The 23325-nt window shown below is 44.4% G+C and overlaps 1 protein-coding gene across 3 annotated transcripts; it reads right to left on the bottom strand.

Moving 5' to 3' along the window:
* Positions 1 to 1042: 1042 nt before the first annotated feature.
* Positions 1043 to 21481, bottom strand: IREB2 (iron responsive element binding protein 2). 3 transcript variants are annotated; one of them, XM_079317866.1, is made up of 22 exons: positions 21195 to 21481; positions 20501 to 20590; positions 17314 to 17479; positions 16219 to 16356; positions 14012 to 14245; positions 12374 to 12443; positions 11164 to 11347; positions 10476 to 10615; positions 9921 to 10092; positions 8729 to 8829; positions 8186 to 8302; positions 7444 to 7603; positions 6504 to 6639; positions 5830 to 5914; positions 5074 to 5230; positions 4247 to 4371; positions 3837 to 3941; positions 3483 to 3625; positions 2864 to 3011; positions 2652 to 2774; positions 1952 to 2137; positions 1043 to 1451 (listed from the first exon to the last, which is right to left on the bottom strand). In XM_079317866.1, exons 1-22 carry the CDS (start codon positions 21463 to 21465, stop codon positions 1341 to 1343), a joined length of 3162 nt encoding a protein of 1053 aa, XP_079173992.1. In that variant the 5' UTR covers positions 21466 to 21481; the 3' UTR covers positions 1043 to 1340. The 3 variants fall into 3 exon arrangements, with proteins under 3 accessions (XP_079173992.1, XP_079173993.1, XP_079173994.1); XM_079317867.1 differs by lacking the exon at positions 8186 to 8302; XM_079317868.1 differs by lacking the exon at positions 14012 to 14245 and having other exon boundaries at positions 21195 to 21425.
* Between the last annotated feature and the right edge of the window lie 1844 nt (positions 21482 to 23325).

Genomic DNA, 23325 nt, shown 5'->3' with positions numbered 1-23325 from the left:
TAATCCTCTTGAGTGTTTTGATATTTAAGACAATATTGATCAACAACAAAAAAACCTTAAAGCAAAATCTTGACAATTTATCGGCAAGTATTGCAGTTTTGTTCTCCAGCAGAAATTGATCTGCACAAGCTGTCAGTGGAGTTATGAAGCTTTTCAAGACCCAGGAGCACAGGAAGAGCCTGCTGGAGCTGCAGACACCACCAAAGCTCTGGGAGGCAGGAACACAAGCCATGCTGCAGCAGCCCTGCAGCTCCTGGCACTGTGAGCTGTGGAAGGGGGCTGTACCCTGAGTGTGCTGACAGTGCCAGTCACAGCCAGAGCAGTGCCATGAGGGTTTGTTCGGGGCTCCAGCTCCTCCTCAGGGGGGATGCTCTGTAAGAGCATGGAAAGCACTCAAAGGCACTGAGGCACCTGGCTTGGACATCTGACCAGTGTAACGTATTAGACAGAGGCTGTATTGATGGCAGACGAATTTAAACAACCATAGCAAATGCCCTAAAAGGTTTTTAAAGGTTAAAACACTACCAAGAGGTACTTTGATGATATTGCAGAGAGCACAATAAAACAAGGTGTCACAAATGTGCATCCCTTGAAGCAGACAAACTTCAATTGAAGGGCATGAAGAAACATGGCTTAACTTGCATGAATGAAACAACGGGGAGGCTTGGTTTTAAATGCAGAAATATTACCCATATTTCTAAGCACACAGTATTTCACCTATTTCATAGCTTAATCAGTTTATATTCGGATCCAGATGAAATATAATCCCATAAAGGTAAGGAAGTCATCATCTGTGATACAGGATACCATGGGCCTTATGTGGACTTCTTTTTGTTCAGCCTAAAACCTAAAGAAATTGAAAACTCAGTATCTTTTTTAAGCTCTGAATGAGAAAAATAATTAAATCTGTTTGGCCTTTAAGATTCCATGCCATCTGCTACCCTTAAACCAACTAACAGCAGTACACAGATTTACAGGTGCAAAAACTGAGTGGAAACAACTGGAGGAAATCTTCTTACATAATAATCTTCAGCACAATCAGTTTCAATTTCGCATAGTTTATTTACAAAATGGTCTGATAAAACATCCCCTCCATACTTACAGCTCTCTTGTCACAATACACATGTTGATTTTAGCAATGTTTAATAGCACCATTAGAATATTATTTAAAATCAGAAAGGATTTCGTTGCAGTTACAATGATTCACAATCTTTTACATCCATGGACGAAGTAACTTTGAGCACACTAGGACTGTTTGCAGTTCCACAGTACAGATTCCTGGGTTCACACAAGGCATGGCTGAGTTACCAGTTATGCAGGGTACCCAGAGTCAGTAGCTACTATAAGAATCTTCGAGCCACAAAGTTCAGACTTCCACCATTCTTGTATAAAGTTATCTCCATACTGTTTTCAAACAAGGCAATCACGCTGAATACTTTTCCAGTGCTTGTCTTCAAAAGAAAAGCAAAAAAAGAAAAACCAATTAAGCTTTGCTTATTTATCAGACAACATTCTAATGGGAAGGAAGGGAAGGAAGGAATTGGGAGCACACCAGGGACCTGCTCGTAACCAAAGAACACCATGTCCCTAAAATGGCACACACTGTGTTATGGGCTTGTTCACAGAGCATGGAGAGCTGAAGCCTCTCTCAAATCATCACACCTATGAGAGACAAACTCAGTTCTAACCTAAGACTGAGCCCATGAGGGGCAAAATACCACTCAGAATGATCAGAATATCAGGCTGCACACAAAGTTGTGTACAAAGAACATGTTTCTGTGTACTTTGGGAAACTACAACAGTCACGACAAACTTCAGGCAGGACTATAAGCTTACCTTCCCAAAGAATTAAGTCTTGCCTTTTCTTGCTTTGCTTCCTATCATCAGAATTAAGGTTTTTTTCTCTGCATCAGAACATTCAACAGAGAAATTAAAAATATTGCAAAGATACCTTAACATCCAAAGTCATTCTGGGCGACAGGTCTGGAGGGAACATTATAGAGAATTGCTCTCTGCCAGTGAGTCCCAAAGTAGCTGGATTTTCCCCAGGACGAAACTGAAGAGGAGCAATGCCAATTCCAATCAGCTGACTCCTATGAACCTTCTCATAGCTCTCAGCCAGGACAGCTTTAACACCCTGCAACAATGCAAGCACAGTGAGCACAGAAGCAACCTTCAAACAGATCATGTCCAACATCTCACAATTCAGACTCCAGAGCAAAGAGAGTGCTTTGCACAGAGTCCTTCAGGTACCCTGTTAACATCTTTCAGCTTCCCAGCTAGCTGGAAGCAAACAGCCAGAGCAGGCCCCTGCAGTGTGAATGGAGCTTGTCACAGACTGACCATGCTGGGCTTAACAGGACATGGATCAATGGCTGACTTGGGATATATTCTCAGTATTAGTGAAATTAAGTCTCCAACGAGATACTGAATACCCCATGGAGACCAAACACAGGTCAGCATAAACAAATGCCTGATTTGTCTCAAAGTCTGGTATCCAAGACAGTAAATTATACAAAAAGGAAATTCAGATCTCTCCTGACCTGTGATTCTCTCCCATGAAGATTCTAACAAATAAATTATACAATGTGTTTTTAAGTATTTCCAGAAAAAAAACAAAACATCCCCAAACCCAAACAAACCAGCAGTACCAGTAAAAAAGGTCCTTTTGCAGCCCAGTCTCTTGAGCTACCCAGTCCATACTTCTTTCCTGCTAGAATAATGACAGGAATGCCTTCCTTCTGGTACAGCTCTGCTGCTTCAAACACATCTAGCTGTGGATGATAAAAGTAACACATCTTGAGTGAGTTCTAAACCTGCACTCCCCTCTCCAGAGTAGCTGTGCAAACAACTACATTCCTACCGTTTGTCCTGATGGGAAGTGAACTGTTTTAGGAGCTGGTTTTCCTATGAACTTATTCAGAAGCTTGATATTTGCAAAGGTGCCTCTTGTCATCACAGCATCATTACCTCTTCGAGCCCCGTAAGAGTTGAATTCACGAGGTGTGAGTCTGGAATATGAAGAAAATAGAAAGAAATCAGTTAATTATGATATGATTTAAAAGGATACTAAAAGGAGGGGTTTTTTTTGTTATTATTGCAGCTTATCTAAGTCTTCAGTGAAGATGTAAAGAACTGGACCTCCAACAAATGTCATTATTATAAATCACAAACAATGTGCAAACTTCTGCTAAGTTATTAATGAGAAAAGCTGCAGCTTTAAATTAATTTCCTACAACTTTTTAATGAAGTGCTGCAAGCAGTGTGGTACTTAGAAAAGAATTATGGGGACACTGCTCTAAGAAACAACCCCCCTTACTAATCCTCTTACCGTTACCGAATAGCACATTTAGTAACAGTGATTGAGGATTTTGCTTTTCCCCAAGCAGTGTCCCCTTTGTGCAGTGGGGTGTTTCCAGAGGAAGGTGCAGTACTGCTCAGAGCTGAGCACAGGCAGCAGCCCAGTGGCACAGCAGGCTCACCCTCTGCTGCTCAGGTACTTGGCAGCAGCGCTGCTCCTGGCGATGCTGCCGGCGGGGGAGATGTGATCCGTGGTGACAGAGTCTCCCAGGAACAGCAGCACGTGCGCGTTCTCCACTGCTGCTGGGGGAACTGCTTCTTTGGCCTGGTGAGGGAACACAGGAACATTAAACACTTCCTGCCAGGAACAGAGACACAAAACATAGCTGCAGTACGGGAAGGACCCGCTCATTCCAGAGACACAAACAGTATTTGGGATCATTAAATCTGTCAGTTCAACACTGAAGCTTTGCTGTAATAGCTAGTCCTTTACTTAAATGCAATGCACATAATCTGGTGCATAGAACTGTACTTACAAGTTTATCAAAAAAGGAAGGACATCTAATATAAGTAGATTTCAAATCCCAGGGAAATAAAGTTGACTCTGGTGCTTCCAGTAAATTCCATCGCTTGTTTCCTTTCTACAAGAAAGAAAATTAATCAAAAAGAACAGAAGTCAGTTTTTACTATTTTTATTCTCAAAAAGTAAAGACATACTGGTGATTTTATTAATTACTATTATTTAGTAAATAATTTTCTATTACATGTCACAAGTTACAGCACTGGTTATTACTTAGGAATCGCTTTTAAATACAAGTACTCATCTCAGTTAAGCCATTCTTACCATAACAGAAATAAATGGCAAACCATTCACATTCAACTGCAAGATATTATAAAGCTACAATGAAATGCAACCTTTAAATTACACAGAACAGACCACTCTTACCTCCATCTTTTCTTTCAATTCCCTAAACATGGATGATATCACACACTCTTCCTCCACTGTGTGAAGTTCTTGGCGGGTGGGCCAAATGTCTCGTAAGTAAATGCTTTTGCCATTAAAGCCGGTGCCTGATAAGATTTTAAACACAACAGTAGTTGGGAAGAATAAAATATCAGACTTGAGATTTGTGTGAGAATGTAGATGTGTATATATTCAGGCCTGCAGAGATCGTACCAGACAGGCAAAGAATCTGATCAGTTCAGTGAATGCTTTGCTTTAGCCCTGAGCAAACCAAACTTGGCTGTGCCTTCTATTCAAAGAGATTGGCTGTGGGTGCTGAAATCATGTGCAGCAATCTGTGCCCACATGCACAGCAGCATAAACAGGAGCTGCAGGATAACACTCACCCAAGGGCTGCAGGAGAACACTCACACTCACCCAAGGGCTGCAGGAGAACACTCACACTCACCCAGGGCTGTAGGAGAACACTTCCACTCCCACTCACCCAGGGGCTGCAGGAAAACACTCCCACTCCCACTCACCCAGGGGCTGCAGGAAAACACTCCCACTCCCACTCACCCAGGGGCTGCAGGAAAACACTCCCACTCCCACTCACCCAGGGGCTGCAGGAGAACACTCCCACTCCCACTCACCCAGGGGCTGCAGGAGAACACTCCCACTCACCCAGGGCTGTAGGAGAACACTTCCACTCCCACTCACCCAGGGCTGCAGGAGAACACTCCCACTCCCACTCACCCAGGGGCTGCAGGAAAACACTCCCACTCCCACTCACCCAGGGGCTGCAGGAAACCACTCCCACTCCCACTCACCCAGGGGCTCGCTGTCGAAGTCGATGCGCACGGTGCCCGCGATGGCATAGGCCACGACCAGCGGAGGGGACGCCAGGTAGTTGGCACGGACACAGTCACACAGGCGACCCTCAAAGTTCTTCGTGCCAGACAGCACCCCACAGGCAACGATCTCACCCTGCAAGGCACACCCAGACACAGCTCCAGCCTCTCGGGTACTTCAGCAGCTGATGCCATTTCTGCTGACTAGCTCAGATGTGCTTTCAGAGTTCTACTTCATTTACTCTTAACACTACAACTGAAAGGCATTTTGCTCTCTCTCACCACTGTTCTCATTTCCCCTTTTGACCCTCTGATGTGCTGTCCTGTCACTTCAGTCAGCTCCTCTCCTGCCATTTTTTTCTTTTATTTTCCTTCTGCTTCAAAAGAGGAAGAAGCTATAGCTGTTTAGACACAGCTGGTTAAAATTATTCAAGCCCGTGGCTCTTTAAAACCCTTCTCTTTACTTACAATACAAAATCTACACATTGCATCCTCTGCAAGATTAGAACACATGTTATTTATCTTGTAATTGATAATTTTATTCTATAAATACAACTTATTACATTTATTTCACACTAACGAGTTGGCATGGTGTACCTCTAACAGGCAAAGATGCCAACAACATCATGGTAAGTCCAACCCAAAACTGAAGTGTATTTTGCATGGATTACTGTATTTCTTGACTGCTTAACTGAGTGAGAAATACATTTCTGTGTTCAACAGCTAGAGCTGTACCTGTTTTATTGCATTCCTGATGGCTTCTGGCAAAGGGGTCGTGTTCCCAACACACGTGGAACACCCATAACCAACAACCTCAAACCTACAGGGGAAAAACAATCGAGTCACACGTGGTCAACAAGTAATTTGTTAGCATAACTGCTTTTTCTTTTATGAACAATCCCCAAGAATTTTTTTGTCCCTTGACAGTTAAGATATTTTTGAAAATGAACAGCAGACACTATATGTCCCTGATGCAAACCATAACTGGGCACTATTACAGAATACCAGAGCAACTAAGAACATACTAAAGACCCTTGACAATAATAACAAAAGACTAATAGACTGTCCTGACAAATCTGAACCCAGCTTCCACTTTTAAAATACATCATCATAAAATACATTTAAAATACATACATACATAAAATACATCATACATTGAAATACTGTCCTGCAAGTCACTGAAAATGAAGTAATTTGTGACTGGAAAAACAGCTCTGATGTATTACAGCTACACATCATAAATGTTGAAGTGGGAATACAATGAAGCAGAATAATTTTAAGCCAACAAGTAAAATATCAGTCTATGAAGGCAGGAATTAGCCAACCCCAAACAAACAGCAACCCTGTCTAGCAGCCTGTACAACCCCTGTGGACTGCCTGCCCAGAGCCAGCCTAAAGCCAGGCCTTACCCGAGCTTGCTGAGGTATGGCAGCACTCCACTGGAACTGAGGTAATGTGTAACCATGCCACTGCCAGGGGACAGACTTGTTCTGATGTAGGGCTTCACTGCCAGGCCTGCCTCAACAGCTTTCTTGGCCAGCAGTCCTACCAAACAAAAAGGAAAGGACACAGATTATGACTTGTATATCCCTTCATAGGATACCTGCTTCCTTCTACCTTAGTTAAAGTAAGCATAAAAAACCCCAGAGGATTAGACAACTTTCAGTTTATTCAAGCAACCACTGGGCTGAATAAAGTTTCTTAACTCATAACAATACCATGCATGGTTTTATTCCCATTCCTGGAAGGCAGACACCCATTTTACTTTCTCTAAGATAAATCTCTCTGCCATGGTCTAACTCACATTGCCAATCCATTCAGTCTCCAGAGACTGAGACAGGCCACACAGCCCTAAGGGGAAGCTCACCTTGGCCACAGAGGATCTTAAAAAGAGGAGAGCAAGGTCTGACAGGTGAGCTGTTCCAGCAAAACCATCTGCAGCTTGTGAAGCTGTGGCAGATACTACTGAAGCACTAACAGACCAACTGCTTAGCAATACAGAGCTTCTGCCCTGGCTGTGGCACCAGAGCTTATCCTCCAGGACAGGCTGGAAGCTAAAGTTCACCTCCTGCATCAGCTGTGTGCATCCACCTGACAGGAGCCCTACAACTGCATTCCTGCTGTCAGACTACAAGTGCAAAGATTTTATAATGACTCCTCTTAATACTGCTGTATGGGACAAACTTAGATTGTATTATGGAAAAGCAACTTTCCCGATGTAACCTCCAGAACTCACAAGCTAAGGATACAAGTCTGCAGTTTCAAGCCTGTAAAGAGAACCTACAAAAGCAAAGGTGAGGGCTGTGGAGCATGGGAGCACCACTCAGATGCTGTCTGGTCCCAACATACCTGCAGCAAGCATGACAGATGGATTGCAATTGTTTGTACAGCTGATGACTGCAGCAATGACAATGCAGCCGTGGGACAGCTTGTATTCATTTCCTTCATACTGAACAGGCACAGTGTCATTCTGCTTCTCAGCTGCAATCTGAAACCCTTTGACACCAGACTGCATGACAAAAATACACGTTAGCAGTTGTTACAGTACAGAAAGGATGACTTTACAGCAAGACCAAGAGAACACTGGTTTTGAAATAGTACTCAGCTGTGCCACTAGGAGCCCTTACACAACTCTAAAAGCAGCCTTCAGTTCATGTCCCTCTGTCTGAATTCTGGTCTCAGCCTGCTTTCTCCACAACTGCTTTAACTTTGCAACAGCTGTGAACAAACACCAGTCTAAGTGTGGCTGTTCCACAACTCTCTTCCCTCTATCCATGGAACAACATCCCCTTAAGAGTAGACATCCAATCTACACAACACTTGTTCTTCAATTAGAAGCATGTCCAAGACTTTAATTGCAAGAGGGTGGCTAACTAAACCAGAGTAGGTCAATTAGCGTTTTCCACACGGCAGCACTCAAACATCCTCCAGAAGTCCCTTCCAACCTCATTCTTGGTGTTCCATCAACAGCTACAATCTCCCTCCAGCACGGCTGAACCACAGCTCAGCACGTATGCAAGGACAGGTAACATAACATTTATTCATGTGAATGTTAGAAAATACCTTCTGAAGCAGCATCAGCAATACAAACCTTTTCATTTAAGCAGGCTTGGAAGTCACTTTTCATGTTATTAACAGCCACTCTATCTTGGGATCTCTTGGGGCCACTGACATATGGAATTATAGAACCTAGACTAACTTGCACCACCTAAGAAGCCAAGAAACAGAAAGTGCAGGCATTACCAACCCCAGCCCAGCAGTGCATGGAACATATTCCTGACACACCCAGGAACTCTTGTTCCAAATGTCAATGTTCTCAGACATTTACAGCTCTGGGATTCCATTTTCAACATCACTCACTATAGAAAGCAATTCCTCTTATTCCAAACATTTAAACATTTTTTCCACCATTCACAGTCCCTGGGATGACTGCAATTCAGTATCTGTATTGACATAATATTACCATGCTTCCCTTCTTATCCCCACCCCCTCCATGTTCTACAAACTCTGCTTTCTCTGAACTGTGGGTTAATAACACCTTGGCTGAAAGCCATGGAAGTTCAAGTGGGAGATGAGAATGTGAAATCATCAATAGTTATTTATGAGAAGCAAACAAAACTCCTTTCCAGCATACCTGGGAATACTCAGGCTCTCTGGAAGAACTCTCATCACTTCTAAATAACTTCACAGCTTTAAGATATGCTTCTGTGACTTCAAGTTTGGCCTTATCAAAACCTAAGGAAAGTAATTTCAAACATGAGAAAAGTCACATTAAAGACATAAATGAAACAAATCACAATTTTAAGACACTCAGGCTCTTTTAAGTGTAACATTCAAAGTACTACTTTTTCAAGTACACCACTTCCATATCCCAACTTCTATTCAGGAATGACACACAAATTAAAACATTTACAAATTATTAATTTTTTTTTTCTAAATTAGCTTGCCTTTTTACATCAAGGAACAAAATAAGCTATTCCAGCTCTAGCAGTGGTAATTCTCACTAAATTGACAGTTGTGTCCCTGAAGTCCTGTGGCTTTTCTGTGTCAGGGTTTCCTTGTTTAGTACAGACCCTGTGCTCAGCTGACATTAGGCAGTACTGCTTGCTACTCCTCCAAACCCATTCATCTGCTCTGCATTGATCAGACAAAAATGTTTGCCATTGAAAGCATTTCACTCTTATTTGAAAGTGACAAATTTCAGTCTCAGAACATCTTATTCATGAATGAGCTTTTTTTGGCATCTGTCACCCTGTGGTTTTCTGTTTGCAGTAGCTTGATAAGGAATTGACATCCTCCTTGCTTAGCTTGAGATGCCAGTGAAATCCTGCACTTCAAAGGGAAACATAAACCATTGGGAAAAATCAGAGATGTGTTCGGATTTGTTATGCAGTTTCACTTATTTCTAGTAATAATTTAAAACTTTGATTCTGTATGGAATCTCCAGGTGGTTATGGGATTCATTTCAAATCAAGAAGACTTACATTCCATACCTATATCAAAATGAGTGAAAATTTCCTTAATATTTTTATAGGCTTACATATGCTTCCAAAAACCAGGGTTCTGGATGCTGAAAAGCAGCATCATGTTTGTAAATCAGGCATTAGAAAATGGACCATATTGGACACACACCTCAAGCACAAGTCTAATTATGCATTAAACCCATATCACAACTCTGCAGAAAAACATCATGTAAGAATTCAGGAGTTTTGAGAAAAACTCAATAGCTCTTACATTGGATTTTTCTGCAGAGCAAAAAACATTTATTACCACAACTGAAAACCACAATTACAATGAACCTTTGCTTTATTTAGTTTAACATTTACCTGCATGCTTTAAGTGCTTCAATGTCACATTATCAACAGGGAAAAAACTCAGAATAGCACCATATTCAGGACACATATTTGCTATTGTGGTTCGGTCTGCTACGGACAGTTGGGAAACACCACTCCCAAAAAACTCAACAAATTTTCCAGCGACATCAGCTTGTCTAAGATGCTGTTGGAAAGAATACACAATACCTGGTATAGTGAAGAGGTACAGGGCAAGTTGTGTCTGTCACAATTCACAAGTCATGTGCACTTAAAATAAGAAGTTAAAATACTATGTCCTATGTTTGCCAAAAAAAAAAAAAAAGAAAAATTAAAGTATTACGAATTATTTTTAGTTAAAGAGGGTCTATAAGCAAACCACTACAGAGGGGAAAGAAAAAAACACCCCACCACTTCCAAGAACTAGCAAATACAAGTGGTGAGAGATTATTTGGACCTTTCTGCACTGCCATGATTACAGGTATAGTAAAAGCACTCCCTGATGCAATTCCCTTCTCAAGCAGCACAGGCAGCAATCCCTCTCTGGCTTGCAGAGGGCTGAGCTCTCACCTTGGTGATGCTGAGGACGATGTCGATGGAGGTGGCCAGGGGGCTGGGAGTGCCCGTGAGCTCACAGCCCACCACATGGGGCAGGGGCAGGCTGAGAGGCATCCCCAGCATCACCGCCTCCGCCTCGATGCCCCCGACGCCTGCAGGGACAGGGACAGGACACACCTCGGCACCTCGCTCACGGCTCCAGCCCCAAGCACAACCACCCTCCCCACCACACCCAAACACCAGCACAACAACACACTGCTGCTCTGCCCTCACCAATGGAGGGCATCGCCCCATTTCCACAAAGCACACAGCAAGAAATGGAGAGGTTTCATTACATATTTGCACATCAGAAATAAAATCAAGCAAGACTACTGCCCAAGTTAGACATCACAGTCAACTGGAAAATATTTTATATCTAAAACTAATCTTCTGTGAGAAAAGAAACCTTCTCACCAATTTCCGCTGTACAAACAGCACTTATTTGAGTATCAGCCGGTTTTTGGTTGTTTATTCTTTAAATTACAAAGAGTGTTTCACAAGGGAAAGAAATGTTATTCAAGATTACTTGTAGACAAAAAACACTCAGAACAATAATTCAAGACAGTCTGTTATGCTTGAAACACAAACATACAGTAGGAAGCAATGTTTTTTAGTGAAGCTTGAGTTTCCTAAAGAGCAATGAAGTTGTGAGTATACTTACCCCAGCCCAAGATACCCAAGCCATTGACCATGGTCGTGTGTGAGTCTGTGCCAACCACGCTATCGGGGTGCAGCAAATCCTTCACGTCAAAAACCACTCGGGACAAATATTCCAAGTTCACTTGGTGTGCCATTCCAGTCTCGGGTGGAATTATAGAAATATTCTCGAAAACTTTTGAGCTCCACTGTAATTTTTCCAAAAGAAGAATAAAAGAGTTGCATTTTTTCAGCTATATTCAATTCTTAGAACATAACTACAAAAAAAAAAAACCAAAGACACAATAGAAGAGTCCTTGCTGTTTACCCAAGTGGTTTTTTGTCCCTTTGTCAAACAGAGGTGTGTGATCTCCTTGGATACATTCTTAACCATCAACAGAAGTTTTCACTCAATTCCTCTGAAGGCTGAATTAGTAATTCCTGCCAACCTTCCAAAAGCAGGGCTGCAGAAATGTCTTTCCTTCCAGCTCACACAACTGATTACCAGCCCATCTAAGACTGGTACTCAGACAACAGAATCTAAGCACCTGTATCTATAGCAGGATTTCTATTTATAGCAGAACTGAGTCTAGGTTTGAGACTCCAGGGTGAAACTGCTTGCAAACTCAGGATGGTACATTTAATAGAGCTGATGTGGAAACTTGTAACAAGATTCAGCCTGGCCATCTCCTTCTTCAATAATGTAAAAGCTAATTTGCAACTTGCAGAAAGAAACCACTAGCCTGCATGTACGAAAAGAGTTTTAGATCACTGAATTCCTAAATCACGTCAAAACAGTGGATCAGGATCAAATAGGAATGTTGCAGAGCCCTGCCCAGCAGCAGAGAAGACGATGTTCACCACAGGACTTCTGCTGCCCAGTTTGAGAGCAGCCATGCCTGAACACTGGTCTCCACTTAACACTTCCAACTTCAGGAACTTTTGTTAACACAGTCATGGATAAATGACCCTTTCAGCCACAAACTCATTGTGTCCTAAGGCACTGAGCTCATGAAAGGAATTGAAAACACTAAAGCTTCAGAAATCCCCACTGACAAGAACCAAATCAGAGTAAACTTTTTCAACTTACAAAGTCAATTTTCTATTCTTATTTAAATTCAGATTTGAAAACCTGACACTTCCAATTGATTACATTTAATTTATCATCTAAACCTGAATACTGGTAGACAAATGACTCTTAAAAAAGCCCAAACCACAAAGGTACACAGACATACCTTAAAAAATTGAAGCCTCTCTCTATTTCTGCCAAATTCCATCTCTTGATTTTTCAATACTGTCTCAGGCCTAGAAAGAAAACAAGTTTGCAAGAGTCATAATTTATTTCAAATTAGAGAAGAACAAGTTGCAGTTTTAGTTTGTTTGATGAAAGACTTAAGTAAGCCTGCAGGACTCTTTGAAGAGGTTTATTAGAACAAAAGTAATTGCTTCCCTGCAGCAAGCTTTCTGCAAACAGTGAGAAATAGCTGAATTTTGTATGTGCTGTGTCTGAGAACTTATTTATTCTAGGTATGGTTTGCCTAAATTGTATGATCTCAGAAATACTATAGGAGATCTTTTCCCAGCATGTGCTACAACACCCAGAAGCTTTTTTACCCTCACCAGCTGACTCACAGGCTGCACATCTGGAAACTCCATATATTAAAGAACCAAGATGTTCACTAGCTTGATTGCAACTATCCTGCATTTTTGTATTTCCCTCCAAGCCAAGTTTTTCTTCACAAGGACTCATTAGTAGTCTCATAAAATGAACTATGTTTTCTTAGTATGTGTTATTTATTAAGACACCGATACTACTTGTAACAGAGTAATGCATAATTTAAGAGGAATCATCTCTGCTTTAAGCAGCTGGACAAGGAAGGGAACACACTTGCTTTGCACCAATTTTTAGAAGTATATTTTACAGACATCACCCTTTCCTGTCTTCCCTGCCGCAGGTCAGAAGCTCTCCAAGCCCTGAGTGACAGTCAGTGTTCACACTGCAGCTTCATAACTACCACAGCTAGTGTGCTGCCAGAACTCCAGCATTGTTGCAAACACCACTCCTGCAGCTGGACTGAGCAGGAGCTCTTCCATATCTGTAGGGTTAGCACAGCATTCCACAGGTATCCCTGTGGATACATATGTGATCAGATCTCTCCCTGCACACCTGTCCCTGTGGATACAGATTTGATCAGATCTCTCCCTGCACACCTGTCCAGCACGGATAGAGATCTCAGCAGTGCACCAAAGAGGAAGCAACCAAAGAGATAATTACACAAAACTGGCAGAGATGGAACTGTGCACAATGATCGTTCGTAACACAGACACGAGGCTCCCCAGCTACTACACAGGCAGGATGTTTCCTGAATTTACCTCAGTGACAGATGGACTGTGAGATCCTGTGCAGCCTGAGTCATGATGTATGAACTACTTCTTAGTTCTTTAAGAGCAAGACACATCAGAAAAGTTGTTACAAAAATCTACGAGTTACTTCTAGAAAGAAATTAATGCTTCATTGAGTTATTCACTCAGGCATGCTTGGCAACAGACAAGAGAGCTGCCCCTATGCTTAGCTGTTGTTGTAAAAAAATGAGAAGTACTAATATTTAATTTAAATGTCACAGTCATGAGCCAAGAGGTGCCATCTACAGCGTGTTCAGCAAAACTCTTCTTGTAAATAGAAAAATTTATTGTAGACTAATTCTCATCTGCTGCATCCGATCTACTTCTAGATACTGAAACAACCTTTCTATGGCATGAGTGGAAACTACAGAAGGATGTTTAAAGCAAGAAGAATCCCCTTTCCCCGAGCTGCCACAGGCAGTGCCCCACAGAGCAGAGGTACAGCACAAGGCAGCAAAGGAGCTCCATACTCAGGCACGGGCTGCAGGTGGAAGGGGCAGAGGATGGGCGTGTTCTCGATCTGTGCAGAGAAGGCTCCCGAGCTGCGGCCGGCCTCCCCCGCGCCGCACGAGCCCCGGCAGCCGCTCTGGCCTCCGCTCTGGCCCCGGCACGGCGGCGGCTTCCGCAGCGGCGGCTTCAGCGGCGACAGCCGGGCCGGCGGCTTCTGCTCGCCCCCGCCGGGGTTCGGGGCATTCTGGATTGCACTGCAACATCAAACACAGCGTTCACTGAGACACGGCAATCTGCCCCTCCGTGCACGTACCCCACCCCCCGCCCTGTGTTTTCTGCAATCCCTTCAACAGATTATAAAGTAGTATCTGAAAAAACAGTTATTTCATTACAACCCTGTTGCAAAATAAACTACCACTGGATAAGCTTAAGTAAGTAATGTAGAGTGGTAAGAAGTGAACAGAACTGGATTGTCTGAAAGATTAACACCATTTGTTTGCAACAGACCAAGAATCTTTACAAACAGCATTGCAAAGGCTGAACTCAGAGTTTTAAACTTGGAACATGTGGGTAGAGTCTCATCCAAATGGTAAGCTGAACTTGTACCTTTTTTTTAAGACAGTGCTGTACATGTTCTGTTAAAACCATACAGGAATGATTACAGGCAAAACTTTCTCAAGGAAATAAACATAACCTGATCCTAATTAGGTTTTTTATACAAACTCTCAAAGGCACAGATAAATTGTATATACTATTCAAGCCAGTAAGAAGTAAGAAAGAAAAACCATGTTTTTTTAAAAAAAATAAAGTCCATATAGCACACTATCCTCTATTTGTGCAACATTCAGTCTCTGCAAGAGAGCAGAGAGAGCTTATTGTGAAAAACTAATTACTTCCACCTCTCTCCGTAATGATTAAATCACCAAATTGCAATTAAAGCCACTGCTTTCCCCTGCCTCAGTAACAGCAGATCCTTAGTTCCCAAAGTGCAGGGTGCTGCCTGGCCTCAGGACAAGTTGGATAAATCCCCTGCAGTCCCCCAGGCTGTGACCCACGGATGGAGCACTGTGCAAGCAGCACCACCTCCTGCAGGGAAGGGCTCTTATCACAGGCAGCAGCTGCTGAGCCCCGCAGCTCTGCACAGGGCGCTCCAGAGGCAGTTATCATCACTCAGCAGCATGTGGGCACCTCTTGCCAGCACTTGCTCTGCCTGATAATTTTAGGCTGGCCTAGTTGCAAAGGAATCAGCTGTCCCTCTGGACACAGGCATGGACAGAGCACAGAACTGACACAACACATCATCTGCAGCTCCTTGCTCTTCTGACACTCAGCAAATTGAAATAGTGTGAGTGTTTGGAAGGTTGACAGAAATGACTCACACACCCATGCCCTTTGACCACAGGCTTTTTCCCCACAAACTTTTAAAATTTCCAAAGAGCCTGACCAGTTTATGCAATTCTGCATGGGTTTTGGAAGGCTCCACAATCGAGAGGCAGGGGAGAAGGTAAGCTGCATTATTTAGTATTTACTTCAGCAAACACTAAACAAAAGCTCCCAAGTTTTCCCTCTTGTGCAGTATTTATGTGTAAAGCAAAGGAAGCCCCAGGCTGTATTCATCACATCTGCCTGTCAGACAAGGAAAACCACACTGGTAGCTTTCCAGTCCCCTTACTTTTCAAACATCTCCAACCACACTTATCTCTCTGAAAATATCTGCAGCCTCATTTATCTGGTATTAAATCAAAGCCCATAAAAATCCCAGAGCAGTCACCAGCCAAGGGCTGCAATGAGAGTCTCTCAAAAGGCCCAGCAGAATTGTAACCCCTTCTCTGGAACTGTGACAAGGCAGCCACGTTTGGAAATAAAGTTCTGTTTAACTTGAACAATAAAATCAGAGCAAAGCAAAATAACAAACGCCCTCTGCCTCTTTCTCTTGAGACATGTTATTTTCTGGAAATCATGCCAGATTCCATTATTTCAGCAAAATCTTGCCCAGAATTTGGATTATCAGTCAGTTTCACCCATAAGGCCTCACAAACATTCTTTCTCTCCCTCAAGAGTCCTTATTCATTTTTATCCAGCCCTTTTTCAGATACCACCAGGTCTTGTTCTAGAGATCCACACATGGCAAATGACTCGATGGGACAGTAACAAGACCTGAATAAATACACGCTTCAGTGTCACACAAAAAAATATGGCTTGTAAAAATAAAAGAAAGGTATGTTACCATTTGCTGAAATCAATCTGCAGAGAATGGTCAACAGTGAGATCAGTTGGGCAGGCAGGATTGACTTTCACCGGATCTCCTCCAGCATTTCTCACAGCTTCCCTCATGGCAGCAAAATCCACCATTGCTGGAATCCCACTGACAGACAGAAAATCAAAACAGTAAAACATCATGAGACATTAACTCACTGAAATGCACAAACTTGTTTTTCATTTTATTCAGGTCTAGAAGTAGCTATGTCCTATTCCAGAAAATACACCTGTTATTCTTTCAATTTTAAAGGACTTGAACCATTTTAAAGTCATTGGAGTTGGTACACTGCATGTCTGAATGCAATGTACCAAACAAGAACATGGGACCACCTCAAAGATAACCACACTTCTCTCATGTCCTTTGCTGCTCAGGTGTGATGGTACTTCAGCACAGAAGGGATCTTCAGACACTCCTTACCTTTGCAACAGAACCCTGCTATGCAAGCAAAGCTCTTGTACATTTAACATGTGTATCATTTGTCTAACAGAGCCACTTTTGAAGCTCGAGGCATTTCACAATATTGGTATTGCTATACCAAACAGACAAAGGCAATGCTTAAAGAACACAGTACTACGTTAATCTTACTGGCTTTGCCTGCTAAGCAAATGTTACCTCATTTTTATTATCATCATAATTCCTTTTCTTAATTATCTCACTTCTTAATAAATATACAGAGTCAGCAAGACAGCTTAAATTGAGTATTTGCAAATTGCTGAAGGACTGCCCTTTTAGCTATGCCACAGCAAATCACAGAGAGAGTTAACATACTAAGAAGCTGCTTTTTCAATATATGTATTATTCATGGATTCAACTGGATTGTTCATTGTGGAGTAAGCAATTTTTAATCTTCAGTTATCTCAAGGAAGAACTGTCAGTGACAGTGTGAACTGTCAACCATCTGGCTACAGCCAAAACATTACCACTTCCATTTGTGTTCTGGCTCTTATCCTGGGATGTGCTCCTTGCAGGCCAGCAGTTTCAGCCTTGCCAGCCTGCTCCAAACAAACTCTGAGTTTGCACAGGTTCTTCTGGGGGTTTGCGCGCGCACACACACACGCTTACGTGAAGTCCTGAAGAACAACTCTGGCAGGGCAGAAGGGCACTTCCACATGGCTCTGTTTTGTTTTCCAGTCCAAGATGTTCATAGCATCCGTTTCTTTCACCAAGAAGCCGTCGCAGTTCCGGACACTGGACTCGAACAGCACTCGGATGGAGTAAGGCAGAGTGTCTGGGGTGAGGAAGGGACAGACCCCATGAGTGCAGCACTTGCAGCTTACACAGCTTGTTTTAAATTGCAATCTCACATTTCTAAGGAATTCCACTTTTAGGGGTTGGAGGCTGAGACCTCCAGGAGTCTGCTTCTCTAGCTGCCTTAGTGTTTGATCTTCCCCTACACAGTAAGGAACAGAGCTGCACTATGCACACATGGATGTGTTATCCTACGGGATTTTAATGGAACATCCCAATGCCTTGGCCACACTGTTCAGACACTGACATTTGATAAGGTACGTTGTGCTGGCAGGGGACAGATGAAAGGAATACAGACCTGGGACAGGTCAAAAACAACAACTACTGGAGAACTACAACCATTTAAACTGTAATTTTGCCATTCCATTACTCAAGATATCACGCCAAAGCAACCAATGCCAGAATACAATTTTCAATGAACAGTGATACAAAGATCAGAAACTATTCTGCCATACATTCCTTTTAAAAGTATCACACTCCATAAAATATAAAGAACATTTCATTAAATACACTTAAGTTAGTTTGCTAAATATGAATCAAGGTACTGACAAGCAGAAGTTTCCTTCACAGAAAAAAAAAGGGAAATGGGAATGAAAATTAAATAGGAGAAAGAGAAAAAAACCCAATGTCACTATTCACTGCAAACAAAACAAAATAATCAATAAGAAAAAAAAATCAGATTGATTGACATTTGTCCCCCAGATCCCCCTGTCTTCCGCATCATTCAAGCAGGTAAACAGCTTCAATTAGACCAGTAGAATCCTAAAATAGTTAGCTGGAGTAAGGTGAAACAATTAAGTTCAGTCTTTAACAATCCAAAAAGAAGGAAAATTAGAAAAGAAATTTTTGGTGGTCTCAACCTAATCCAGTGGTTTGTTCACAAACTATTAATATAGAACTTGTTGACTCTGTTCTCACTGTGTCTTTATGAGATTATATTACTGTTGTCTAGTTAGCCAATCACTATTTTGAGTTTAAGACTTAAGTAAATTTGAATATAAGGATGCCATCCAAAAGTCCCAGGAACATTCGCCACCACTCCCTCGACTGTAACAGCCAGGCTCCAAGAGAGAACAGCTTTTGCTTTCTTGTGAGTTACAAATCTCCCTGCCCCCGCGGGGCAGCTCAGCACAGCTCTGGAGAAGCAGCTGCTGCTCTCCATTGAGGCATGGGCAGCTCCCAGGCACAGGACAACTCAGAAAGGAGAGCACCTGGGGCACACAGGAGCTGCAAGGAGCTGGGCTGGCTCCCTCGAGGGCACACTGTGACCACACTGTGACAGTGGCTCCCCAGGACCTGCAGCAAGGGCAGGCTGGCTCAGCAGGAGTGCCATGGGAAGCACAGCACCAGTCCCAGAGTGCAGGGAGACTCTGGACTGAGCACAGGGAAAAGCATCTCATAGGATATGGGAGGCACTGAATCTCTGTCCTCTCACACTGGTACAGCATAACCAGGGAAGATTTCCACATCAGCTCAAGCCTGGTCTAGATTCTCCATGTCCTCTCTGCCCTAAATCCTTTAGAGCTTTTCTCATTTTCCCTATAAGTCTAAAACACTAGAAAACTGGCAACTAAACCAATTAACATTTATATTAGCAATCTGATTAACATCAGCTGGCAATTAAATTACAGCCAGAAGCCCCAAAGGCAGAGGGCAAACAGGTAAAACTAACTGTTCTAGCAACAAATGCAAGGAGCAATTCCAGATGCTGGATTTGGTACCACTGCTGTTCCACACTGTGTCTAAAATGTTATTTAGTATTTTGCTGCCTTGAAGTTAACATGAGGGTTCAAGTTTCTGCACAGAAGTTTCTGTTGGAAGACAAAGACCCTCTTAGTGCAGTGTGTTTAGATTCCTGAGAACATCTCTAGGAATACCCACTGCTGCTGCAAGTCTTATGGTACATTTTAGCAGAAAGCTGTATATTGTTGTTTTATTTCCTCTTCTGTCAGGAGGCTTTCCACAGAACTGCTGAGGAATTGCCTGGTTTTGTTACTAACACAGCACTGTTCCTCCCTGGACCAAGCCACCAGCAGAAGCACTGTGTCCTTCCCTTGTGCTTATCTGAAAGACTGACTTTGTTACTACGAGCAGGGGACATTTGCAAGAGCATGCAGCTATTGCACAAAGTTTCAGCAGACACTGTGGCCCCCTCTCTCTTCTCTTAAAACAACATGGAGTTAACAACTGTGGTCAAATACGAGTTTAAAGTGAAATATCCACTGACTTTTTTTTTTTTTTTATTCAAGACACATATCACAAATTCTGTGAATACAGAAGAATTCAGACCTTGCAAAACTGAAAAATAGCCCAAATGCCTTTGAGAGGTAGCCCATGTAAATACTTCAGTTTATCACTAAGACAAAGGAGAGAATAATGCCAGAGTGCTTTGATTACCAGCAGGACTAAAGCCTGTTCCAGCTGGCACTGAGCAAAGCTCCCTCCCCTGCCTGGACTCCCCTCCCACCACATGTACAACATTGTGAAAGGCCCTTGGACACAGAGACCTGATGAAGGAAGGTCTCCTCGACACAGACAGCCACTGCATACTAATGACAAGCTGAGATTAAGCAACAGCATGAGCACCACAAAACCTCACCCTGCAGCAGGAGCCATGTTCTAGCAAACAGTCACCCACCATGTGACACTGCTGGGGAGGAAAACTAGAACATCACAAAGCTGTACAAAACTACTGCAAAAGCTGCATTTACTTCTGAAGTATCAAATAGGAGTTCTTAGTCACTTCATTTTTTTCCCAAAAGTGTAATTCTTCTGATTTGGAATACTGTTGAAAACTGCAGAAACACCTGCACTTTCTCCCTTACTAAAAAAAACCCTACAACTATTATGCCTGCCAACTCCATTAAGCACTAAGGAATTGGGATATGATCAGCTCCCAAGCACAGCCATTAGGAATTCCCAGCTGCACCTCCTGCCACCGAAGGGAACCAGGGTGCAGTTTGCTGCTGGTACCACCCCAATACCCCAGACAACACCGTACCGTACTTGGCGCCTCCGAGCTTCGACACATTGTAAAACTTTTTCTCGGGGTGGCTTTCCAAAGCTTCAATGGCGGGCTGGTAAGGGTTTCCTGCGGGACCAGACAAACAAAGTTACAGCCACAAAAGAACGGGTCGTTTCAGTCCTGACTGCGGACTCACAAAAAGAGATTTTATTTCTTACTGTGCCAGAAATAGCGTTCCTCTAGACTGTAAGCAGATGCAATATGGAAAGGTTTCTAAATGGATTGACACAACTCGTGATGTAGATGTGTGACTAAGGTGAATTTTAAAAGCATCACTAATAGTAAGTCCGTGCAGGTCAATGCAGGTCGCCAGCACAGCCCGAACACACCTGACCTTTGTTGTCTCAGTCTGCCATCTACACACAGGATAAGACACCTCACCAGCGCAGATAAGAGACATGGGTTTTAATACAGCAGGAAGCACAAAGCACTGACTGCAAAGCCAACGTCAGAGGAACAGGACACAAAAAGAAACCTCGTAGAAGCCATTAGGTGCTGGAATAAATAACTCCCGAGAAGGAGCCGACAGCGGGGCGGGGACGGGGCCGCTCTACCCCCGGAGGGACCCCTGCGGCCTGGGACAGCGCCGTTCGACGGCGCCGAGGGCGAGGCGATGTCCCGGCCGCGGTGTCCCGGGGGGTGGGACGGCCCCGGCCCCGCAGTGACCGACCTGTCCTGGGAGGGTCCATCGCCGGCGACCATGTCAGCGTGAGGGGAGCGGGCCGGGGGGCGCCGGCGGGCCGGCAGCTCTCGCGAGACTGCGCCCCGCGCCACGCCCCACGCTCGCAGGACGTGTAGCTCTCGCGAGACTGCGAACCCCTCCCGAGGGGAAAGGGCAACGAGATCTCGCGAGGCTTCTCGAGAGGGCGGAAGTAGCCAGGAGCGGGCAACTCCTCTCTCGCGATAACAGTGACGAACGCGCGGGCGGAGCTGCCGGTCATGACGCGCTGGGGACGGCGCCGTGCTGGGGCGGGACTATGTGAGGGACGGGGCCGTGCTGGGGCGGGGCCGTGCTGGGGCGGGGCCGTGTGAGAGACGGGCGTGCTGGGGGCGGGGGCCGTGCGGGACGGGCCGTGCTGGGGCGGGGCCGTGTGAGGGACGGGCCGTGCTGGGAGGGGCCGTGCGGGGGAGGGGCCGTGTGAGGGACGGGGCCGTGTGGGAGGGGCCGTGCTGGGGAGGGGCCGTGCTGGGGCGGGGCCGTGTGAGGGACGGGGCCGTGCTGGGGCGGGGCCGTGTGAGGGACGGGGCCGTGCTGGGGCGGGGCCGGGCTGGGACGGGCGCACGGGAGCGGGGCCGCGGCCCCCGCGCGGTGGCGCCCCCTGGTGGCCTGGCCCATCCCCGCAGCGTGTGGGGCTGAGGGATGCAATGGGCCATAAAGATCATACGCTGCCATTTCCAGCTCCGTCCGACCTGACATTGAATGATTCCGGGGACGGGCCATACACAGCCCCCCTGGACAGCCTGTTCCAGTGCCTCGCTACCCTCACAGTAAAGAATGTGTCCCTAATACCTCATCTCAATTTCCCCCTTTCCGTTTGTACCCGTTCGCTCTTGTCCTGCCGCTGAACACTCCGTGCTCTGCCCTACAGCTGTGCCTCACCTGCCGCTTCCTCTTAGTCTCTCATGCTAGACTTCTTCAGAAGGCTCTTTCTTTTTCGTACCTGTCTTCTTTTCTTCCTCTTAAATAAGAGGGGTTTTTTTCCTTTGCTGGAAGAATAATGGAGTTTTATTTTTGTCTTCCATCTTTAGTGTAACAGTAGCAGTACATGAGGCTACACTCAGTGGTGAACAAGCCAAGCAAGTCGTTTGTCCAGGCTACAAGACATAGATAATACTTGGGGTTTAGACACTAATGCAGCCAGAACTCACCACCAGGCTCAGGCAGAAAAGAGGATTACTAAAAAGTTGTCTGCATCTCAGCTTCTAATCAATCCGTTTTCTGTTTTGCCTGCATCTCTTTTGACCTAAACTGCCATTGCCCTCCTGAACAGTGGCAGAGGGACTTCACACACTCATTGCAATAGTTTTTTTCAAAACTGGATGGGCAACCTTAATTGTGGCCTCTTTTCCCGTGTTCCAAGCTGCAGTGATGCCGGGCCTATCTCTGACAGATGCAGGAAGAAGGAATGATGTGGTGGAAAGGTGCTGGAGAATGTGGCCAAGATGTGTTTAGAGGGGCTTCCCAAATTCTGCTGTGTGAAGCACGTTCAGGGTGCCCAAAGCTGTCTGTCTTTGACGAGATGACTCCGGTGTGATGTCTCAGGGGCAGCTTTTACCCTTGCTGGGTCAGTGCAGTCCTTTCCCATGGCAGAGCCCAACACACCAGGCTGTCTCCTGTGACGGCCATGTGTGAGCTCCGTGGAACCGAGCGGGGTGGGGCTCGCTGCTGGCAGCTCTGATGACAAGCACATGAGGTGTTGGCAGACAAATGCTGCAGCTCTGTCTCTTGACACATTCTGATAAGCAGCATCTCCAGGGGATGCTGCTGCACCATCACTCATGTTGTTTTCCTTCACCAAAGACACTCCAGTCTGGAGGACTCAGTCCTCAGTGAATATACGGCTGCTGGTTATCTCCCTCTGTTGGCTGAAGGCCAACTTTGGTGTACTTTGGTCAGGTACATCCAGGGAAAGGAATTTTAGGCATCATGGAGTATTTCTTATTCACATGCAAAATTTTTAACCCCAAATGTTTAGAGGTTTGTGCCCTTCCTACATACCAGTCAGATTCTTGGAAAGCAAGTTGTGTATATATTTGGCTTTAATACATGTTTGGCTTTCAATATATGCTGAAAATTTTGT

This window comes from Erithacus rubecula, assembly GCF_903797595.1.
Source record: "Erithacus rubecula genome assembly, chromosome: 14".
Classification (NCBI taxonomy): Eukaryota; Metazoa; Chordata; class Aves; order Passeriformes; family Muscicapidae; genus Erithacus; species Erithacus rubecula.
The sequence above is the reverse complement of the archived record's forward strand: the minus strand, read 5'-3'. Positions and strand labels throughout refer to the sequence as shown.